This window comes from Tauraco erythrolophus, chromosome 5 (genome assembly GCF_009769465.1).
Source record: "Tauraco erythrolophus isolate bTauEry1 chromosome 5, bTauEry1.pri, whole genome shotgun sequence".
NCBI lineage: Eukaryota > Metazoa > Chordata > Aves > Musophagiformes > Musophagidae > Tauraco > Tauraco erythrolophus.
This window is the reverse complement of record NC_141469.1, coordinates 66429655-66453949: the sequence shown is the minus strand read 5'-3', so window position 1 is coordinate 66453949 and position 24295 is coordinate 66429655. Positions and strand designations below refer to the sequence as shown.

The following is a 24295-nucleotide window of genomic DNA, read 5'->3' as shown; positions in this document are numbered from 1 at the left end:
AATAGCAAGGCTGGTTGATAACTCATATTTCCAATATTTCTATGGTTTAATTTATATGCATTACAGTAGGTAGGTTTTGAAAGCCACAGCTAGTAACTAGGGCTCCACTTTGTCACTATGAGATTATACGAAATATAGATCAGTCCCAAATGTGATCTATTACTCTTAATGCTAGCAATGCAGAAGGCAAGAAGACCTATTTATTGATTTATTGATTCTACAGGGAAAATCTAGGTTATTACCAGAAGTGCAGCAGAAATCAGACACTGATGCATTTTCCTAATTGTTTCTGCTTGGAAAACCAAGTGAAGCAGTTGCTCTTGGAGTCTCAACGCAGTTTTATTGACGTAGAGGCTGAAATGAATGAACAACTGTCCCAGGTGGGTGTTCACTGAAGACAGCCACAGTGACTGCCAGTCAGGAGTACTGGGAAGCAGGCAGGTAGAACTGGGCAGAGTATAGAAGACTGAGGGTACAAAATGATGTGAGATTACTTTCAAAAACTCGCAGTTAACTCAGTGGTTACCCCACAAGCAGGATACATACGGTCACAGTAATGAGCTGGAAAAGAATATAGAGATGGATCCCCCAATTAGTTTGAGCAAATGCTCCCTTTCTCTCCTGCCCGCTGAGGGAAGGAGGGGTAAAGCACGGTGCCTTACGGAGACAAGGGGCAGCGGGAAGCTCCAGCCCTGCTACACCCAGTTTTCGCTGTTCATGTACTCTGGCCCACAAATGAAATAGTACCTGAGCCAGGTTAACAGAATCAAAGTGCAGGATTTTGCCTTACTCCTGCCATACTGATAAAATACTCCATTATACAAGTAAAAAACCCTGACTTTCACAGGTAGAGCTACACAATTTTATAGTTATATGAAAATAATTTGTAAATATTCCATTTGGCTTAATTTTATAATAGTACATATACAGAAATATATTGGCCAGCCACTGTTTTTACTTAGTAACATGTATTACAGTAGACTTTACAAATAATTTCGTATTGAAATCATATCTAAATATTTTGCCTAAAATAGTTTATTACTGAAATTCTTACCAGAAACTTATATGCAAGATATGAAAAGTCTTTTCAAAGTGCTAAATTTCTGTGTTCTCAACGGACAGCAAAAGTGAATGGTAAAACTGACCATTGATTTTCCCCCCTCCCCTGTAGGGAATGTCTGATTTTAAAATCTATAGATTGAACAGGTATATACTAACTAGTATCTGGAAGATAACAAACAAATCAAAGTAATTCCTTCTCATTATGTCTAGATAAGACACAATCAATGTTCTACAATTCTATTTAATCTGTAATACCATGTAATTCAGACTTAATGTACCTAGCACGCAAAATTGCCCAAGCATACACTGCAAACCTCAGGTGTCCTCTCTGAATAAACAACTTTAAAGCATTACGAAATATGAATCTGTATTTGCAGAATCTTTGCTATGTTCCACTTCACAAATAGGATGGCACAAAATCCAGTGATATCAGGGAACATCTACTCTGCTCTAGACTAGGAGCCCCATATACAACCAAAGGTGCATACACAATACAAGGTAACTATTAAAACATAACTCTCTGTTTGACCCTTTTTAGCTTATTCATACAGGCAAATGAAAGTAGTGAAAGATACAAAATCAAAACAATACGTTTTGATTACTGGAATTTATGTCTGGATAAAGACTCTCCAATTTTTCTGTCCATTGAAATTTTTGTTATATGCAAGATCCGACACTGCACAGAACACAACTCTTGCCTTTGGATTAAAGTTTATGCCACCTAGAAACTTCCAATCTTGTTTTGAGGTGCAATATTTGCTACTAATACTTTATGTCATGTAATATTAATCTGAAAAGTTAGATGTTTGCTTTTCTATGTACACACACATATATACCCTCTTGTTTTACAAAAACAAAGCATTTTGAAACATATAATAAACTGGAAACTGACTTTCCAATCAAGTGCCTTTCACCATTTGAAAAGCTTCAATGGCAAGTAGCTTCACCTAGAAAAATTGATTCCAAATAATGAATGATGCTGTACATCAGAAATAGATGAAGTGCATGCCTGAAAACCTTGCTTATTAACGTACTACTAAAAATGATGCAAGCACCCCTTTCTAATAAGCACTTATACTGATTTATGTAGAAATCACTTCAAAATAAATGTTAGTCACTGCCATGTGTCTCGTTGTCAGTGAATAATTTATGCTTTGTCACAGTGTAACCCACGCAACTGACTTAAAAAAGCAGAAAAACCAATATCAAATTAACAGAGACTTACAGTAATTATAACTATAGATATGCACTTTAAACTCTTAGTTAAAATAATACATACAATTCACTGTGATCAAGCTTGTAAGTGTACAACTATATACTTATTAAAAATAGGCAACAAGTCAGGAAGAGATTCAGCCATGTTCTACAACAGGCTGGATATATTGTACACATTTTTCCTTGCATTTTTTTTCCTTTTTAATATAAAAGAGCAAAACCTAACACATACCTAGTTTCTTAATCAAGAAATCACAAGAATTTTTTTTACATCTCTGAGAAGAAAACAGTTTTACAGTGTGTACCCCACAGACAGTAATATTGTGGGGAAGAGGTCTAACGATACCGTACTTGCACTGGATGTAAAACATTTAATCTTTAGATACAAACATAATACATGGCAGATGTTTAGGCTGGGATTCAAACAATTATTGAGTTTTTAGCTTTTACCTCCTGTATATCCTGGCTTTTTGGCATAGATTTCAGCCACATCTGAACCAAAAATACAGAAAAAGGGGGATTAAAAACAAAGAACTCCAGTACAAATCACATTTTGCTTCTCCCTACAGTTTCCCTTCTGTGTTTCCTAGAAACGAAAAAGCATCTAGATATAAAGTCCTGGCTGCAGTGAACCATAAATCCCTGTAAAAGGAATTCAGAATTCAGTCCAAAATGATGAAACATTCATAGCTTTACACATTACAGCTGTTAGCATTTGGGTAGGGCAGAGGGAGCAAAATCAAGCAGTAATTCTATCTTAAGACAAAGTGTTAACAGAACATTAAGTAGTTGTGGAAAGCAGGTGAAAAAAGTGCAGTTCTTATTTACCTATTATTATTACACATAGTACAGAAATAACCATCGAATATTTATACTTTTAGATGGATTTTACATGGAACCCATAACGTTAGGCAGAAAAACTTAAAATCTGATGTTTATAAAGAAAACATCAGAATATGTATATATGGTTAAATGGAGTAAAGTACTGTGCTATATTTAATAAACTTAGTCTTCTTTAAATTTTATACAAAGGAAATAGATATACCTTTCACATACCTTTGAAATGTTACTTGATCGACTTGTGGAACGCCCTGGGGATTTGTCATTCTGGAAAACAAAATTAAAAGATGAAAAAAGTTATGTCATTTGAATCTTACCTAAGAAGAAGTTGTACTCCTTTTGTGATCGTCAGTGCACAGAGTTTCTCTTCCTCTATTTCTCATCTCTTCAGTTCGGCTACTGACTGTACAATGGAAGACAGCTCAAAAAATAAATCATTACAATATTCACACGAATTACATCAGTAAAAGTTGAAAAAAGTTCTGTATGAAATTAATGTTAGCACTTAATTACTGTTGATGTATTTTGGGGTTTGTTTTTTTTTTTAAACAACATTTTGAGTGAAAAATTAATGTATCACCATGGCTTCTCATAAAAACTGGTACTCTTGTAAGAACAGGAATGTTTCATGACAAATAGTAAAATCCACCTAGTTACACTGGACACATCCCTGCTCAAGAAGTTGAGTTCGTCCTTTCAGGAAGATTAAACCAGCACTATGTGACATCCTGGCCAGGTTTGTTCTGAGAACCATAAATAACAACCAGTCATAGACACAGCTGAATTTAACACCTACCCTTCCATCCCCTCTCACCCACATACACACTCAATCCAACACCATAGGTTGAAATCCATTGATAAAGTACACGTTGAATAGCTACATTTTTAGAGCACAACTCTTTTTTTTTGCTGGCAGTTCAAAGGAGGAAGCGAAGCAGTGGTTCAATGATTTCCTCAGTATTTGCACTTCCCCAGCAACAGATTCAGCTTCATCTACACGGAAAAGGTACATGATATTTCAGACATGTAAATGTACATATCTTAGGGAAGTCATGGAAATGTTTTTCTCAGTACTGAGAATGTGGGTTCAAACACTGAGGTGAAATATTCATATAAACAAGACTGATTTTTACCGAGAAGGGGTTGGACTAGATACCTTTTGTGTAAGATTGTTAAATTACTTACTCAGAATGGGAGGCAAGGAGGAACATGGGGACAAAACCCAAAGTAGACTTTTCATCTGTGCACCATAATTTGCAATGCATGCATCACTGCAGCAGGCAGACATATACGTTAATAATTTCATGCATATATGTCCATAAAAGGCTTTCAACTTGACAATGACCCATCTCTCCTTGTCCTTCATTAAACAACCACAGAAAACTATAGAAGCTGCCAGTTAAAAAAAGCGGATTTTCCTGCTGCATTAATGCACGTCTATGCTAGAATTTAGCATTTCTCCAATAACTTGTAGTACAGAACAATTTTGTAATGGCAAAAATGACAAAAATAAACACCACCAAACTTAGATAATTTGTCAATAGACATTCAGGAAAAAAACACTTTGTCATTTTTATATCAAAATAGTTGCTTCGATCTTACCCCAGTAAACATGCCCAAATAAAAAAATACAGTTACATATTAATTTATTAGTCTTTATAGAAAGTTTGAAACCTACTTCACTTTCATAAACCTACTGTACCTCTCTTCTTTCAGACCGTTGGCAGCTTATATTTTTGTTCCATCCCTCAGCACCATCAATCTTTTGCACTGCAAATACTAATATATTGCATTATCTCTCTTTTTGTCTTCACTGTATTAAGTCGCATAATGTACTTCTGTCCTCAAAATCCAGTGTAACTGAACTCCCTGACCATACATAATTCTCCATTTTATTCCACCATACTGGCTAATTCTTAGGACTTAATCACCTTCAGGTTTATGTGTCAGAGTTTCTTCTCTTTTAGGAAGAATGGAAAAAAAATTGTTATGCATTCATTTATTACATCTTGTCCTTGAGGTTGGCCCTGCTTTGAACAGGGAAGTGAACCAGACAATTCCTTCTGACCTAAAGTATTCCATGATTCAAATATTACTTCTGTAATATATTATATTATTATCCATTGCAGCTTTTGTAATAAATTAATAATTGTTTATACTTTCCAGATGACATTAAATATACAGCTTTGAATGTCTTCATTTATATCCATTGAAAAGATATTTTGGATATTCTGGGTCAACTTTCAGAGAAGCTCTGCTTTGACCTCAAAATAATAGAAGTTAGGGACCCATGAAATTAATTCTCCTTTTGTGGTTAAAAATTATGAACGAGGATCATTGCTGAGAAACTCTCTGCTAAAAGCATGCCACCTTTATCCTCCATCACTTTGACTACGATTTTGCATAGTCATATTTGAAAATACTTTGCATTTTCTGACACTGCAGTGAACTCTGGAACTCTAACTTCCTTTCTTTTAATAATTTGTCATCCAAGACTCATTTTCAAAATCTGTTTTCTGACTACAGCTCTTTAGGCTTTTTACATGATCCATTCTTCACTATGGCACATATCAACTTCACTTTAGTTACAACAAGCTCCTGACACTCTACCTGAAAACCCCTAGCATCCAAATGCTGCAAAGTACTAGATTGGACACTGAAAGGTCTAAGTTGAGAGAAAGAGGGCTGGATCTGCAGCTTTTGGGAAAACAAATAAATAAATTTAATCATAATTTCCAAGTTCAGGTATTTTATGACAATTTATCCTGAAGAGCATATAAATAAAACACGAAATGTTGCCCTAAATAACTGTACATAAATCAAAGAGAGAATTTTTCATTCAATCTCTTTTGAAATGTGTCCTTAAAGAAGGTCTGTGTGTTCTATTTTAATGGTTTATCTTTAAAAAGTACTCATATTGTTAAGAAGAATTTATTCCTTTTCTTACTGTAAGTGAAGAGGAACTATCTTTATTGAAGAACATTCTTCCTACAAGCTTGCTAAACACTACTAAAAAGATTTTTTTTCCACACATTCAATATTGATTTACATTTGAAAGGTTATATCCGAAGAAATATATGTTCAAACATCTATACATATTTTTGTGCATCAAGGAAATGTCTTATCATGTCCTTCCAATCAGATTATTTCAAAGAAAGTAGTATCCACCTTTCAGAATTAACACTTCTCAGCAGGAATTACTTAAAAATCTATAACTACGGCTTTTTATCTCCCTGACTGAGTTTTCTAAATTGAGACATACAGAAGCTTGGTCCTTGAGCAAAGTAAAAACAAAATATTCAGAGAGATCTCTTGCTAAAACTCTCAAATTGTCGCCTTCTCCAGTGAACTAAGCAGCAAAACATCTCCTTCCAAGACTCCTCCTGGCCATGATAGGAATGAGCTTTTCAGGTTGTATGTTGTATTATGTAGTCCAAAAACCCCACACTGGAATGCCTCTCCTTATTTCCAGACATCCTGTACCACAAATACCACCTCTGTTCTGTCTTGTATTACATTCTGCAAACACTCATCAGATATCTCTTCAAAACTGTAATAGCACAGAAACAAGATCCTGTAACTATTCCCCTGGAATATCAAGACAAATCAGTCTATGTCTGTAAATTTCCTAAGAATTCATTTTTACCAAGATCATTTACAAAGATATCATTGAAAATACGATTCAACCTTCAATACAAATTCTGGGAGAAAGACAAAAGAGAAACAATGACAGGAAATTTCAGATTATGACATGTTCATGAAACCACTTTGGGAGGAATGTTATATGCACCTGTCCCACCACATCATACCAAGAAACCAACGCTGGTTGTAATAAGAAATTAAAAGAATTAAAAATAAAATAATAGCTAAGTCTCTCTTTTTGTGTCAGTAAACCACCTCCTAAAATCTCATTTCAGCACAAGACTGATTTTTTTTTTTTTTTTTGCAGTGACTAGTTAAAATTTAAGCCCATTAAACTTTCTGATGCTTAAACTTGCAAATGTGACGTACATTGCTAAGAAACAGCATTTTTGTTAAAGCAAGAAACTAAACAGGGCAGTAGTAACAAATTCCTAAAATACTGCTGGGAACAGTTCAGGCTCTCATTCTAAGGAGGAAAGTGGTAGACTAGCTGGTTGCTTTCTGACTCGCACTACATTTTCATACTCACAGTTCATGATTTAGTCTTGCTGGGTAGCAAAGTGCATTTTAAACTAACTCATTTGTTTGTCTAGTCTCTTTCCTTTAGTTGCTCCTTGCTCTTCTCTGGCTCTGAGCATCGCTGGCAGCCTGCTAACGGATTGCACCTCATCTCTCTTCAGAGAGCACAATAGAATCAAGAACTAATCACAGCATCTCCACTCACAGGAGAATCTTAAGCAACAACTTCTGTCACATGCATACACCCAACCCACCATGCAAAAAGAAACCTTTGCGCAAAACATTTTGCCTTTGTTTTCTTATCTGTGGGCTCTAACCTTTGCATCCAAGTGCTGCAACATGCTGCTTCACACATCTGCACACATTCCTCAGGCTTAGAGTTCTATATGTGATTGTAACGACAGATTTTTCTTCTAGAAGTCATATCACAACACATCACGAAAATAAATGTCTTCTAAATGTAAGTACAGCACAAGCCAAATGTGGTTTTGCATGCCTGAAGTCCCTTTCCACCTAGTACCCTCTCACTGCATCCACATAGGAGCCTCCTTTCAGCATCTTTTCACTTCTGGAATTTTGAATAGCAGCAGAAGCTTCTTTCACTTTAAGGTCTGCGCTATCTGATATGTAGATGATCTGAAATAGCAATGTCAGTTGCTGGGAATATAAAGAGCATGAATTAACATTATTAAAATGGATGTGAGCACTCGATATCCTCATTTCAATACCTTAACATGAAAACAGAAAGACAAAACCACAAAACAGGCAACACTTGCTTTAACTGATAAACAAAAACTCCAATGACCGTAATTAACTAACACATAAACACAGTGTAATTACCGTGCAACATGTATAATTTTACTGTGGAACCCAGAGTGTTTTCAATACCAAAGAAAAGTTGGGTTCAAGGTGCCAACTCACAGAAGAAAAGTCCTCTGGGAATATTATAGGTTGTGATGCAGATGTAATCCTTTATTAAAAAAAATAATAAAAGATAATAATAACTATTAAGACAAATTTAATAAAATATCAATAAAATACCTCTAGTATTATATTATTTGTATTATTCATATATACTATATCACATCTGTATCTATAAAAACAGAACATCTAACTGCATATAACATCTATCTATCTATATATGAATGTATTTTTATATATAGATTTGTAAATGTATTTGCTGTTTTCCTAGTTATCTGCTACTGGACATGGCCCGAGCCAGGATAACACTGTGTCCCACAGTGTGGCTATTTTTACATAATTCAAGAACTATTTCACAGTTTCTCATGTTTGGGTCTGAATTATTAAAGAAATTCAAGTATGTACATATTTATTTATGACTATTTATGCCAAAAAGATAATGGCAACGTTACTACTGACAGAGTATACAACTTGCCTTGTGGCCAGTTCAGATTTGGACAGTTTTTCTCTATGGGAAGGAGGGGCGGGGGGAAATCAGTTGCTGCTGAGAGCATCCTAACAACTTTCAGAGAAACTGGCAATTTCTAAACAGTTTTGATGTGGGGAATTTGAGTCCTGGAAGGAAGTCAAAGCAGATTTTAGCACTAAAATAATAACGAGAAAGAAATTCATCATGAATTGACAGTTATCTTTTATTATTCATGGAATTATTTTCTGTGCTGTTACATATTTTACCTCATTTTTTCATACTTTCAAATATTCAACAGTTAGCCTTGTAACTCCTCTTATAAATGAATCATACCACTAAATCACTAAATATAGAATTATTGGTAGTTAAGTCTGTATTTGAAAATGTAAGAAAATTTATCTCACTTCTTTGTAAACAAATAACTCACCATCCTAATGAATTTTAACTTCACTAAGTTGTTCAACATTTATGACAAATCACCTACAAGGTCACTATGCAAAAAGCCTGTTGAGAAGGTAAATCTAAACAGACTGAAAGTCTATATTGTAAAGCACAGCTGTACAAAAGCAGTGGATTATTACAAATAAATGTTTCTGAGGATGGCGAAGCATTTAAAACACGTCATTCTGACTGTTATCTGTGGAAACAGACTAACCCAGTGTGACATACAGAAATTAGATTTACTACCCTAAAACTTGCACATTTTCCACATTTGTATGTAGGCAGAAGAGTACACAGCAATGGTCAAGGAACCTCTCTCTTAGTGGGCTGTCGGGGAACCTTGTAGAAGAATAATGTACAGGTGCTTTACTTGTCATATACCCTGTTACTAATTTTGCAACTAAGATACCTCTGTGGCCAGATTTGCAGCACATAAGACCACAATAATTGCACATTGGTACTTTCACTACAGTAAGGTTTGGAGTTGAACATTTTAGGAAGTTATTTTTTCCTTCTTCAACATTTTTTTTTCTGAAAAGGAATGCCACTAACTTCCTGGCACAGACATATCACTGTGTTACTTACAGCAGCTTCTGGCATTGGTATCTCTAGAGGGCTTGGTTCCCTTCCTCTCCTACCTTATACTATCTTACTCCTCATCAGTCTCACTGGACTCGGTGTAGCAGCTTTTTTATACTGTAAGCTGCTAATAAGCATGATAAATATATTAGAATCTGATCCACCATCCTTTCGAGCTGAAAATGCTAATTACAATTTAATGAGGCTCAGAGAAATTTCCATCACAGGCCAAGATGAGTCAATAGCATACTTGCTGTTACAACATAAAGGTTTCACAGTGATGCTTCTACCTGCAATTACAAGGGCAACTTCCATGTTACAATGTTTGGTTATCTTCTCTATATTGCACAGATTGATAAGGTCAAAACTGTTTTAAAAAAGAGAATAAGTACACCATTACGTTAAAAAAAAAAAAATAAAAGATCCAGCATTGAGTCAACCTTGAAGAACAGCACAGGTGTGCAGAGAATACAGTCAGAAAACAGCATATACTAAACACTCGCCTGATGTAAGTGCAATTCCTTTAATAGCTCACAAACAGTCAGATTTTACTTTCTTTTACCATACTCAGCAAAAATGAAAATTTCCTAGAAATCCTTGCCAAAATGACAAATGAAACAATCATGAAGTTGGAAATAAGTTCAACACAAATCAGTAAACAGACAATGTGTGTCATGTAGCCTCCCTTGACTGATCATGAGATAATAAGCTAGTCAGAAGCTTTTATTGGAAAATTATTTCTGGTGATGCCTAATACTGATGAGAATGAGGTTGAATGAGCAAAACTGAAAACAAAAACGGCCAGGAGTTCAGAAGATCAACATATAAGAGTGAGCAAGAGTCTTACAACAAAGAAACCATACACAACAGTCAAAGGGTCTTGCGCATTAGTACCTCCTAACACAAAGTGAACTTATTCCTACTGCAATTAAGATAACCAGGAACTGAGGGTTGGAAGTGGCTCCAATTTCCTTCTGTACCTGCAGACCAAGAGAAGCCATTTGATTCAGTTCAGAGGCTGAAGGAGATCACCTCCTTTCCCTCATGGAACACAAGAAAAGAACCTGAACAAATTTTAAATTGACCTAATAACCGTCTTCCACATTTTTCTGCTACATATTACATACTTCTTCATCCAAGTCAATAAAATACAGTGCAATAATCCAGCCCCAGCCCCCAATGACTTAAGTTTTGAGCACTTGAACAAGTTACCACAGGGGAAGTTTCCAATGTACGCTATTTTATGAAGTTCCAGTATATAAAAAATATCATAAATTGTTTACGTATCCTTCAGCAATAGAACATCCTTCAGAAAGTGTATTTGTAGCAGACAAGATGCTCTAATGCCCTGACTTGAAGTGTGATATGTTTCTATGCCCAAATCATCAAATTACTAAAATACCAAAGAGAATTGAAGGGATTTGTCGAAACAAACATGAATAAGAAGTACCAGTATTTTGCATTGTTCAGTACAATGCATTGCATTTTTGATAATTAATTATCACTTACCTCTACTAGGAAGTGAAGCATATACGTTGCTCAGGATAGATTTGGGCAATAAGCAATGCACTGTTGTGTGGTAACAGCCTGGTGCCAGTGGATGTTTCTGCCTCCTCCGATCTAGGGCAACAGAGCGAATTGCACCTACTGGCAGAAAGGTTCATGGTGCTCTTCTTTTCAACAAGAAATCAGTGTTATATCATCCAGCTCATTTCAAAACGACACTATCCATCAGAATCTATGGACAGCAATATGCTAACCAGTCTGTAGGTTACCATACTCTAACATAACATAATTTCACATGACTGGTTTCATTTTTTAAGTAGATGTGAAATTTCCATACACTCCTACTTTCACCCACTGAATTCGTCAGCTGATTAACAACGTCAGGAATTATTTTTTTCAAAGTAACCAGGTTTCATTTACCCTTTTGCATACTTTAACCTTATGAAAAATCACAAGCATTTAATCAAAGGTTGTTCCCTATGATTAGGTATTCTAAATCACTCTCAGTATGCAAAAATACACATCTAAAATAGTATCTGTCCTTGTCGACTCAGGAACTGTTTGGTGAACACCAAACATCAAGCATGTAAAATCTGCTGTAATTAGCTGCCTTTGCTCTTCAGTTTATACTTTGGGAGGGGGTAAGAAAAAAGGCTGCCAAAATGATAGTTCCTAGTAGTACTTTTCTAACAAGACACAACTGATTCCTGTCTTTATCCAAAGCTGACCACGTAGTTAAAAATTAAAAGCTGCAAAGATAGATATCGGAAAAGTGAAACTTGCCATTATCTTGTTATTAAAAAAAAAAAAAATCACAAGAAAAAAGCAAAGGAAGATTATAATTTAAAAATCAACAAGCTGTTAGTCTGTACTCTAATGACATACCTCGGTGTGATCAAGATGGCTGGAATACTATTTGCAAATACTATTTTAAATAAAATAATGCATAGAGGGATAATATTAATTACAACTGAAGAAAAGATAAATAAATAAATAAATAAAACCAGAAAAAGACAAATACAAAGGAAAAGAGATGGAATAGAAACATGTCTTTCCAGTTGCGTCGAAACACGGAACCACACAAAAAGTAAAAATTTTTTCCTATGCATACAGGCTTTTAAAGAGCTAGGTTTTTAGAGTCAAAAGAGTAACCTACAGGGAGAGAGAGTAATTGCATGAATTCATTACCCTTAGTTTTTTACCAGAGAACTGTGCGTATATTGTCACTCAATACAGGGCTCTAACTTCTCTGACACACAGTGTCTATAGAAAATTTACTTGTCACATTTAGAAACAAATCTTGGCCTACAACCATCTTATGAATGTGTTTCTTTTCCATTGCTATTTGCCAAGATACTTCTCTTAGGCAAAAATATAGAGCTTTTTATTATTATTATTATATCAATGTCTAACTACAGCCAGTTTAGTTTCTACCATCTCACTACATTAATCAGAGCACTTCAGTTATAACAGGTAGCAATATAATTTGTGACAGATTCCCACAAGTCAAAACCACCTTCTGCTACTTGGTTGCTAATGTCTAAATTATCTGGCAATTATAAACAAACTGCATGATTGCACTCGATTTACATTCACTTATTACTGGAGACATGCTATGGGAGATTTTGTGTTTAGGTGTTGTTGATAAAGACACCGTACCTTGGAAAATTGCAAATGTTATTTTTATATCTTTTTTTCCTTGGCATTACTCAGCTATAGAAAATGAAGACAAGCAAATTTCTTTTTTTTTTTTTTTTTTCCCTCTATAATACAAATGAAACAAGAAGTCTGCGGGCTCTACTTTGTCAATCTGTTTTGCTAGTGTATGATTGTCAGTTCAGCTTTGTTTTATTAATTCCACATAGGTGTGACATATATGCCACTGTACATCTCTGTTTCAAATATGAAATAAACCAGCTATTTAATTATCACTTCTTTTCACACTGTGTTACCCTCCTTAAATGGGTTTGACACATGGAGCAAGAAAGTGAAATAGAATCCTCCTCGCTATGACATCAAATTATCATCCTGTCTCTCTTCTATGATGAGCAGAAACACAACACAACAAATTTCACTGCAGCATTCTTAAATCGTAGGTACTATCATTTACCTGTTACTATAATTTACAGATAATGTATTTAAGCATTTCCATCCTTGATGAATAAAGAACTGTTTTTTCATTCTATCAAGTATCAATGCCAACTTTAGTACACTAGCCACTATATTTATTTCCCAAAGCTCCTAGTACGTCACGAAACTTTGCTTTTCCATAAGGCTCTCAGAGAGTTTGAAGAGATGACTTGGTCTTCTCTTTATCATCTCCAATCAATGTTAATTCAATTATCAGTCTGAATTTTCCTTATTTTCCCTTATGAGTAACATCCTTTCCTCATCCTTCACAATGTTTCCTCAAACATCTGGTTTCTGCAATGATCCTCCCTTGTATGAACTCTCTTGCTGGTCAGTATATAAATTTCATCAAATAGTTGTAAGAATTAATGGATAGGAATTTTTTTGACAAGAAAGTAGACACAGATAATTGTCTGTGGACTATGCAATCCAATTTTTAATTCATAGTATGACATGCATTCAGTTTTCTCTTTGTTAAGTATGACTATATGCATATTTTTTAATTGAAAAGACAAACTAACTTGTTCCAGAAGCTGGAATTCAGAGGCCAATTTGTTGTCTGCCAATTATTGTGACCTGCTGGACTCCAGTCAATTAATACCCGAGATGAAAGACTGAGTGGCCAACTAGCTGTCTAGCAGCCAAATATTTATCAAAGGACAAAAGGTTATTTAAATACGCAAACTGAAAGTGCCTCAATTACAATAGAACTATTAAACATTACTTGATTATGTGCTGCACATTCAAATATTACGGATTTCATACCTTTTGTCTGATTACAAGTTTTATGTCTTCCCTTTAAAGCATGAGCTTGAACTCCTTTGACTAAAAGGGAAATTGAAAGGAAATAATATTTTTTCCAGGCCCCTAAAGGATATCCAAGAATTCAAATCCTTCAGAGTACAGGTGCCACCTTTCATTGGCTGATTTGATTCATTATTCAGCCTAAACCCAGCGACTCCAACTACAACAAGAATAGAAGCAAAACTGTAAATAATTAAGTTCTTGACCATAAGTCCTAAGTGCTAAGTAATAATGCTAATAAAAAATAATGGAAACAGAACTAGACAAGGAACAGTAATGCTTGGTAATATGCCTCAACTCCGATATGCAGCAAACCTGTATCTCAAGGATCTCCACAAGCGTAAGAGAAATGTGCTTGTAAGCAGAGCTCACAGAAAATCCTGACATTGGATAAGAGTGGGATTAAAAGAATTTACATTAAACCCTGGTGATTGCTACTGCTGGATGCAGCTGAAAAATCAGAAAAGTTACCAGCTGAACACTTTAATTCTGTACTGGCAGGCCCAGATTTAAAGGCCCACAAACCTTAGCACTATGGGCTTAGCAGGTCTGAAACCCCAAAATCTTGAGCTGAAAATAAAAAATGTAAGGACATGAAGGACTTTTATGTCAGTTGAATCCAATGTGTATATAGAATCCAAAGATACATTCACCAGCATCTTTCCTACCTCTTTTGGAAATCCCAAAATTCATCTTAATGCTATACTAGCCAAGGTTAATAAATAATTAAACAGTTTGGGGCTTATCATTTAATTTAATTATCTACCCATTAGTTCAGTCATTATGTAGCTTGTGATTTTCAACATAAATTGGAACATCTTCACTCCTCCCTCTTTAAAAATCAAAGCAAAATAAACTTTAGTGCTTGAATGACAAAATTTTTATAAAAATTCTTCTCAATCAAGATCTATATGAAAATTTATGGAGTCATATACTTATTCACACTAAAATGTGTAGAAAATTTGGAGGAAAGATAGCTTCAAGTTAAAATATTTATCCACAGCCACTTATATCTGCTTCAGAACTCATACTGCAGTTCATTCAAATCTTATTTCTATGTACTTTGATCCAGTGATTATCACCCTTCATAACTGATGGGACCCACCATTCAGATAATACAAACTTTCCTACTGTGAAATTTCCATATATGCTATCACAGGTCTTTACTAAAGAAAGATGATCAGAAATGATCATTCTTGTTTACAGGTAAGCTTTGTCTGATTTGCATCTCTAAAGTTACTGAGTCTGTTCATAAAGAAGCTAGCAGCAGAAATGAATAGTATCTTATTACTGCACAAACCCAGAAATGTGTCATTTACTATAACCCTTGGAAGAGTTTCCATGACAAAGACTAGACCTTTGCTTCTGTTTCATGTGAAATATTTTCAGAAAGCAAGGTCTGGGATCCAGGTCACAATGATTATCTTTTTCTTTGCCTTCTGAAATATTCAGTATATTCATTAGAGAAAGGATACTGTTGAAATTACAACTAAATTTGGCTTATTCTTAGAACTCACATGTGTACCTATTGCTATACATTCATGTATTTAGTCAGGGCATCAAGGGAAACTATTATAAGAAAGGTTTTTTTTGTTTGTTGGTTTGTTTCTGTAAATCTACCCTAATGTTTAATTAAAAGGCTAAATCTTGAACCTATTTTCCACTTAAAATAATGCAAGAAGTGTGGAACACAGTGTATACCTATTTCTTAGCAGACTTGCCCAGCAAGTCATACATATTCATGACAGAAGCTTTCTACAGGTCTTTTATTCCCAGACAGACATGACCTACATATTCAGTCTCAAAGATGTGTTGAGAGAGGGACATGTACAGCACACCATTTACTGATTATTCCTTCTTAGCAGATTTTGTGTTATAACAGAAATCTCTCGGATGGAAAGAGGAACACCAAGGGGGAAAGAAGGAGGAAGTCTGGGGAAAACAGATAATGGGGACACTGTCCTGGGGAAGAGAAACAGCTACTCTATCTTAGGCAAGGGAAGATTTTACTGTTGGGAGTACAATTTTTGATTGCAGATGTGACTAATAAATGAATGAACAGAAAAATAAAACCAAAATATGAGGAGCAGCTCTACCAAGATATCTGATTAACTATAATGCGAAGACTCTGTAGGCAGTTGTTAATTCCTCCCAGTCAGACCTTCATGCCTAATAAAAAAAGTCCTTGGCATAATTAGGACAGACAATAATTCCAACTTTCCCAGAGTGGCTATAAATAACTACTTACCAGAATGTAGAATAGGCTATATTTATTTTATTCATATCTGTTAATTACTGCGTAGAATTTGGTCTAATGTGTTGGGAGTAACATTCTGACACTGTAATTGACTCGAGTATTTGCACACACTATTCTACGCATTTTTCTGTGTCTGTCTTCAAAGGCTCTAGCTGTTCAAAACACCACCAAAATTATCCAGTCTCTTATTCATGAAACATTTTAATTGCTGTCTTAGATACCAGTTAATACCTTATGCTTTGTGTATTTTCCCATTACTGCAGGCAACAATGAAGCATATGTGATTCCATTCTATTCTTTTCCATGCTTTCTCACCGAGGAACATTGCTTTTCTTAGCCACAACACATATTGTGAAATAACGTTACCCACAAATGACTACTGTCATTTTCTAAACAGATACCACACCTTCTCTCATTTCACTATAGTGGGTCTTCAATGTGATAAATGCTCTAGATTTTTAGTCTTCAGTGCAATTCCAGATTTCCAGTAGTCCACATAAGAAAGAACTTCAAGTACTGTTTTACTATTATAAGAAAATAAACAATATTCTGCCAATTGTATCTGAAGCATGTATTTAACTGGTGACTTACACAGTGTCAACTTGAACCGGGTCCACTAAAGATCTGGCTTATTCAGCTCAGGTAGTGGTCCATACTTTTCGATACAATGCTCACGGAACATTCTCAGCAACACGGTATCTTTCAGATTTTTGGGAACGAGGCCTCCCAACCCTGGCAAACATTGGCTTATACAGTTATAAAAATGCAGATGGTATTTAGGTGACTCTCTTTTAGATCTAAGAAACATCTTTAGCTCAAACTGAATTTTTTCCCCTCATACAGAAACAGTATTCTTGCCAATTATTGCTCAAAACAAGCAAAACAGTGCTTTCACAATCTGAGATACTAGACAAAATTATTACAGAGAAGAGAGCCTCAGAGAAAGGATTAAGGATTCAATTTTCAGTCCTTTTTTTTATTAAGCATTTAACTGATACAAATGCTGAGTGATCAAACAAAGGTCAATATAAAGGGATTAAATCTATTTATTTTTTTCTTTACTTGCTTCTAGAGTTTAGTTTCCGCTAATACTTACACGCATATGATTTCACAGAACTTGTTTTTTAACTTGGAAGGGTCATGGAACACTAGGCATAGAGAGCTGGAAAACAGACCAGGTTAGGGAAAATGTCAAGAGAGAAGCTGACGAAATCAGTATCTTCTTTGCTCTTCCAATTTGACAATAAAAACAAAGTATGAAGATGTAATTTCAGTATTCCAATTTTGGTTTACCTTAGTTCTTTCTAAACTTAGGTATATGCTTCATCACTTCAGTACTAAACTTTTCCACTCATCTAATTCAGGACAATTCTAATGTTTTTAGATATCAATGATCCACCATTCCTACGTGGCTCTCAGTAGAACTTAAAACATATGGTTCCTTGAGTTTTTTTTCAAATATTATCCTGGTTGGGAGGTTAATTAAAGTATAATTCTATCTGTTTTTCCAGTTGTAAAGGTCAGGATCCAAACTCAATCTACACTGAAACAGAATTAACCTTTGGCATTCAAAGAAAATAGACGTGCTAAAACCACCCAACTGTAATAACAGCCAAGCACCACAGCACAGAACTCAGCTTACTCATCCACATTGGAGAAAAACTGAGGAGGGATGATAATGACAAACTGACAGAACTTCTGAAAATGATGCCAATTAGCAGGATGACGAACATATCCTCATACTGTGATAATAGATGGAGAAATTTTACTTGCAATAAAAGATGAAAATATAATCCCCAACAACAGCTCTGATATGATTTCTCTTTTAAAATCAGCGCACACATAGTCTAGTTGGAAAGGTCAGTGAAAGTCCCCTGCCTTTCCCAGTGTGTGCAAAAGACAGTCACAACTACAGTCCCTGTGAACATGAACATCTCAGCCAACCAACTTTTCTCAGCCTGCACTACTCATAGTTAGCATCAAGTGAGATCACTTCCTTCCCCACATTATGCTTCCCAGGGAAATGAGATTAAAATATGCTCAGAAGGCCCAGATAAAAGACAGAAGATTAAGTATTACACAGATATAATATGTTACGCCTCTGTGATGTAAAGTATCTAGGAGGCAAAGTATAATAGCTCTTCATATAAGGAGATGCGTGTGGGAGAGAAGTCATGTAAATGTCCCTTGCACAATACACAATGTTATCACCCTGGAGCCACTCTCTCACTATTATATTTTCATGTGGTGCAAGTAATTGGCCTCTGCAATTAACAGGAACGAGGAAGTAGCCCAGCTGGATTTCATTCCCTTCTCAGGTCCGTATATGAGCTGCTCAGTAAGAATCAACACAACGTAAGGAGAGAGAAAGTCAGATTAGCTCATAACTGCAGAAACACTAGGGGACACTTCCAGGTAAAAAACCTTTAAAGAGCCTTGCTGTCCATCCCTCAGTTCTCTCACAGCACAACTCAGTACCAGGAGCCCTGAATCAGAAATAGGATTTAAAAGATGCAAGGGACAAATCCCCATCCTGTCTCCGAGATGCTCAGTCATTAGCAAGAATCTATTCTTCCACTTTAAACATAAAAAGAAATGGTACTTTTACACCACTTCAAATCACTTCTGCATTGCACTCCAAGCTAAATCCCTGCTCTCAAAAGTGCCACGGCACATGTAGCTTTGAGTTCATATCTATATTAGCTTTTCAGTTCAGTTTTATAGCGCACTTCTCCGAGGGCTCTAATTGGTATGTGTTCTTTTGTGGTACTAAGAAAACACGACACAAAACAGGACTAGAGAAGGAAAAGCTGTATGTCTTTTGCAAGTACTTACTGGAATCTGAGAGTAGATGTTGGGATATCAGTAACTTCCCTTGCATCCTAAAATAAATGTGTTCTAATCCCTGTAGTTTATTTAGCTATTTAATATAGTCAAACATTCACTCGATAATCCATTCAGGTGCTCCCTTTACCAGCAGTGAGTCAGGCAGCCAGTTTGTGCACTGATCTCCATGGCAACAAGCTTGTATATCTGGCAACTAAAAAAAAACTGGTAAATTAAGGGTAATTTCCTCTCCTCTTTTACTTTCAGACACTTTAAAAAGCATAAAATGGAAATAATGAGAAATATAATAAACAGCTCATGATATTTGTCATGATGAAAATGACACAAATAGAACCACCACAAAAAGGCAGCGTTTTGCAGTTATTTATCTCACTGAATTAATTACGACAAGAATCATACCTGTCAAATGAACATTAGCTGGTGAATCGCTAGTTAATTAAGTATGCATTTGCAACGTATCGTAAACTGCCAGCTTCGCTGTAACAACCACTGTGTAGAAAATCCACTATACAGTATCCTGCATACTTGAGGTAGCCAAAAGAAAAAAAAAGCACTTTCCTCCCAAAGGTTCTTTGCCTTTGTCACACCTTTGCAAATTCCTCTTGGCCACCATGAAAAATTATTTTCTGATTATCCATTGACTATCTGTCTTCTTTTCCTCTATTATGGCGCTAAGCTTCCTGTGAGACAGTTTATCAATTAAGTTAATCAAGACAAGCAAAAACTCTTTTCTGAGTCCTTTCTCTGCATTTAGCTGATACAATAATTGTTGAGCAACGGGTGACCAACCCAGGTCTGACTGTGCCTCTGCAGCTTTTCATATTCAGTTTACCAGTGACAAGTCAAATTCAGATATTGAAAAAAAGTACTATCAATCTAGACTGTACATATATCTCTTTAAAACTGCAGAGAAATTAATAATAATATTAATCCCCATGAAAATGACTGAGATTCATCTATACTCCTTTGGAGCCCAAATTCTTCAGGGTGAAATTCTGCATCTTGGCTCATGAAGCACTTTGACATTTTTTCTTGCCTTAACATCTATATATTGTTCCAGACTTCAAAATTTGAGACTGTTGGGTAAATTTTCACATTGCATTCAGTACCTTTTAGAGTTGAAAAAACTGAATGTACAGCTGTGAAGGAATCCTACAAAAAGCTGAAGTTGTGTCCATGTGACGAAAATATAAGGAAATACACTCCCTGAGTGATTTTATGTAAAAAGATATGGGCCAAAAAAAAAAAAAAAGACAATGAGCAACAATTCACCGAAGGCATAAACATTCACAGTAATCCTCTTCCTTCCTCCAAACATATGAAGAGTGAGAAGTCTGCTGGAAAATTTGTATGGTCAATAGGTGGAAACGGCCTCTGCACAAGAAACAAGTAAATAAACTATAACCATTCAAACTAGAAGAGGGACAACTGAATTGAAATATGACAGATGGCCACAAAATCATAAGAGGTGTGGAAAATAGGAAATTATTTTCCAGTCTACCAGTACAAGAACAAGAGGACACCAAGTCAAATTAGCTGGCGACAGGTAGAGAGCAAAGTAAATACTGTAAGTGGCTAATGTTCAATAAGCACATCAGAAATTTTTAAAAGCTTATAGAGGATCAAAAAGTGACAGAACATACTTGCAGATGAAAAGTTTGTTCAAGGGGAACACATAAAAAATTACTTCTTGGACAGGAATTCCCTCAACTACAATTTACTGGATGACAGGAGAATATTCTGGGAGCAGCTCATGCTCTTACTGTACCCTTACTGTAGCGTTCACAATTAGCCATTGTCTGAGATAGCAAACTCAGCTACATGATCTTTCAATTTGTCTTCATTTGGACCTTCTTACGTTAATAGACGTAAACTGGATAATTATAAGACTGAAATTTGTCATTTCAATTACCAAGATGGAGATAAATGAGAACAATTCACACTAATCAATAAAACTGTTGTGAGATATTACGTATTTCACTAGTTCAGTCCTGGAAGATATCTTTGCAAATGTAAAGCAAATTATTCAGCTCCCACTAACTCCAAGTTCCTGAAAACTGAATGTCGTGGTTTTTGGACTGAGGGTCGAGACAAGAACCGAGCGGGAGCACCCACCAAACATGGTCTCGGGCAAAACATGACTCAGGCTTTCTTCATAAAAACAAAACAATTTATTAACAGTTACTAAACAAGAGACAAAAGGGAACGAAACCGGTTACTTGAGAGGAGAAAGAGAAAACAAGGCCCGATCTTAAAACAACAACCTCCCCACCCCCTATTTTCCTTTCGTTCCTGGCTCTGCCTTCCCCCCAGCGGCGCAGGGAGACAGGGAATGGGGGAGTACAGGTCAGTTCATCCATGTTGTTACTGCCGCTCCTTTCTTAAAGGAGGAGGAGTCTTTACACCATTTTTCCCTTGCTTCGGTGGATCCCCTACTCACAAAGAAAAAGTCCCCAAACTTTTCCAAAGTAAGTCCTGCCCGCAGGATTGCAATCCTCCCCATGGATCGCACCAGTTCGGGCTTTACCAGTCTCGGCCTCTTAGGGAGCTGCTGCCACTCGCGTCGGCGTGGGTCGTCCCACGGTCTCCAGATGCCTCCACGACCTCGTCGTGCATTCCATGCCCCATTATCAACAGTACCTGGTCGCGCATCCCCTGCTCCACGACCTCTCCTGGGCTCAGGCATCTCCTTCCCGACGTGGGTTTCTCCACAGGCCGCGAGTGGGTCGCTGCTCCGCCGAGTACACCCTGGCTGCAGGGGGGCCGCCTGCCATCTCACACCGATTTGCAAGGGAAGCCTCAGCTCCAGCACACCTCCTCCTGCTCCATCTTTGCTGACCCGGTCGTTGTGGTTGTCTTCTCTTAGATATTAATCCTCTCTGGGGGAGCTCGGCCCGGCGGGCACCCCGGGAGTGGGGCGCTTACCGAGTCCCCCATGCGGCTCCCCCAGCGCCATCTTGAGCACATGGCGCCGGCCCCGGGCCCGAGCGGCCGCTCGGCCGGGAGCCCGGAGCGAGGGCAGCGCCCTCCTGCTCTCTCCTCGCTCCTGAGCAAAAAGCCCTTTCCCGCCCCTTTGTCCCAACTTAAATAGGGCAATTCGCAGAGGCGCCGCCTTGGCTCAACCTCCCCCGGGGGGGATGGGACTCAGATCTGGTGGCACAGGGAGCAAATCCCCTCCCCTGCCACCAGAACACCCCCACACACATCAAACTATCACACTGAACAGCTCTGAAAACTGTGAGGAGATCATTTTTTACGTAAATATTAAAACTTGCAGTGAAACTCAGATTGCTAATTCAGCTGTATTTGGGAAAGTTCCTGTTGAGTATAAAGACACTGTATACAAAAAAATTTAAAAGGCTTGAGATTTAGTCCTTTGTTCATAGCTTTGTCTACATTTTATTCCTCACAGAATAGTGGAAGTTCAGAGTAAATTAAACAGTAAGTCCTTATCTTTGCTGAATAACATTTTGAAAAAACATTAACATTTATAAGGAAACTAAACTCAATGATTTACAATAGCGTGCAAAACTCCCATATCCTGTACAAAAGGATTACAAACACCCCATAATTTAAGTTGGATTATCTTTGATTATATTTTAGTATGAAGTCAGTTGTCCAATTTGTCCTTAACAGAATTTTTTAAAAAATTCTTTAAAAAAATATTTTGAATTAAAAAAACAAGAACATCATCATACCAGCATACCCGTATTAGACTAGTAGCAAAAAAAATATGGTAGTATCTGAGCATCCTCATGACACTTATTATTTTTATCAAAAGTTTTAAAGCTATTGTCTCTGCACATTCTGCTTAAGGTATTACTTTACATAGCATGTTCTTACTGTTTACACTGCAACCAAAAAAATGTCAGATACATAAAGTAGCAGACAATAACCTCTTTAGTTCTCAGGTACCAAAACCAGAAGCTAAATCCTCAGATGTTATCCTAAATTCACAGTGTGCACATGTAGCTAAAGATTTTTACAGTAGCAGGTCTTATTCTTCAGGTCACTCAAGGAACAGCACGGAATATCTAAAATTTTAAGTAGACTTTATAACATTTATTTAATGAGGGATATATAAAAATAACTCAACTTTTCCAACATTCCTGTGATTACAATGCAGAAGTGAGTCAGGAGACTAAAGTAAACACATATAGAAACCATCACACAAACATACGCACACTGACTGTAGTTACTAACATAGATGGTTGAGGTTTTTTTCAATTTTCTGTTTAGTAGCTGTTCCTTGAAACAAAACCATTTCATACCCATTAGGGTTTGAACCAAATTTCACTTTGAAAGGGTTCCTAGTCACCTCACAAGAGAGCTTAGTTGGTGGAATGAGCTTATCCAGCTGTGACACTTGGATGCTACCCTCTGTTGTGTCTGATTCAAACCACAAAACTACTGGTTCTCCCAGGGTAATAATTTTGTTGCTGGGGAAGAAAGAAAAAAAGGGGGAAAAAAAAAAAAAAAAGAGAGGAGAGAGTCCTAGTTTCACCCTATTCTGAACCAGACAATTATTTTTTGTTGTTGGAGGGAGGTAGGGTTTTTTCACCATAGTACACTTTGAAGTACTTTACTTTCCATTCCAATAAAGTTCTGAACTAACTTAAATTTAGACACTCCTGATAGAATAGATCACTTCTCTATGAGATAAAGGAGAATCAACATCATAGACTATATCCATTTAATAAGCTGCTTGCTAATGGGCAGGATAATCAAGAATAAGCAGTTTCCTTCTCATTCTAATTTACAGGTCATATATATGCATACTAGTGTATAGCATACTAGTAACTCCCTCCTTTCTTAATACAATTAACTCGTCTATCAAAAGTTTCAGTAAAGTTTATTTAAATACTTCAACTTTTTATAAAGACCTTTGATGAAGGATTATCACACAGATAAGCAGAAATCTAGTAAGGAATAGAAGATTGTCAGATACATTTTGAGAAATGAAACCATATGCTAAACAGTGATGTGGGAATAAAATTTTACATGCTGCCACCAAAGACAGAGAGAGAGAGGGAAAAAAAAAAAAAGAGTTATGGCATGCATGC

General features: G+C 36.3%; 1 protein-coding gene across 2 annotated transcripts in view; it reads right to left on the bottom strand.

Annotated features, from left to right (window-relative positions):
- The window catches only part of MARCHF1 (membrane associated ring-CH-type finger 1), a 97708-nt gene that overhangs the window by 44495 nt on the left and 28918 nt on the right, over window positions 1-24295 (bottom strand). For both annotated transcript variants that reach the window (XM_086611569.1, XM_086611570.1), the window contains exon 2: window positions 3334-3384. In XM_086611569.1, coding sequence (XP_086467695.1) covers window positions 3334-3384 — 51 coding nt within the window. The remainder of the gene's footprint in view (window positions 1-3333; window positions 3385-24295) is intronic.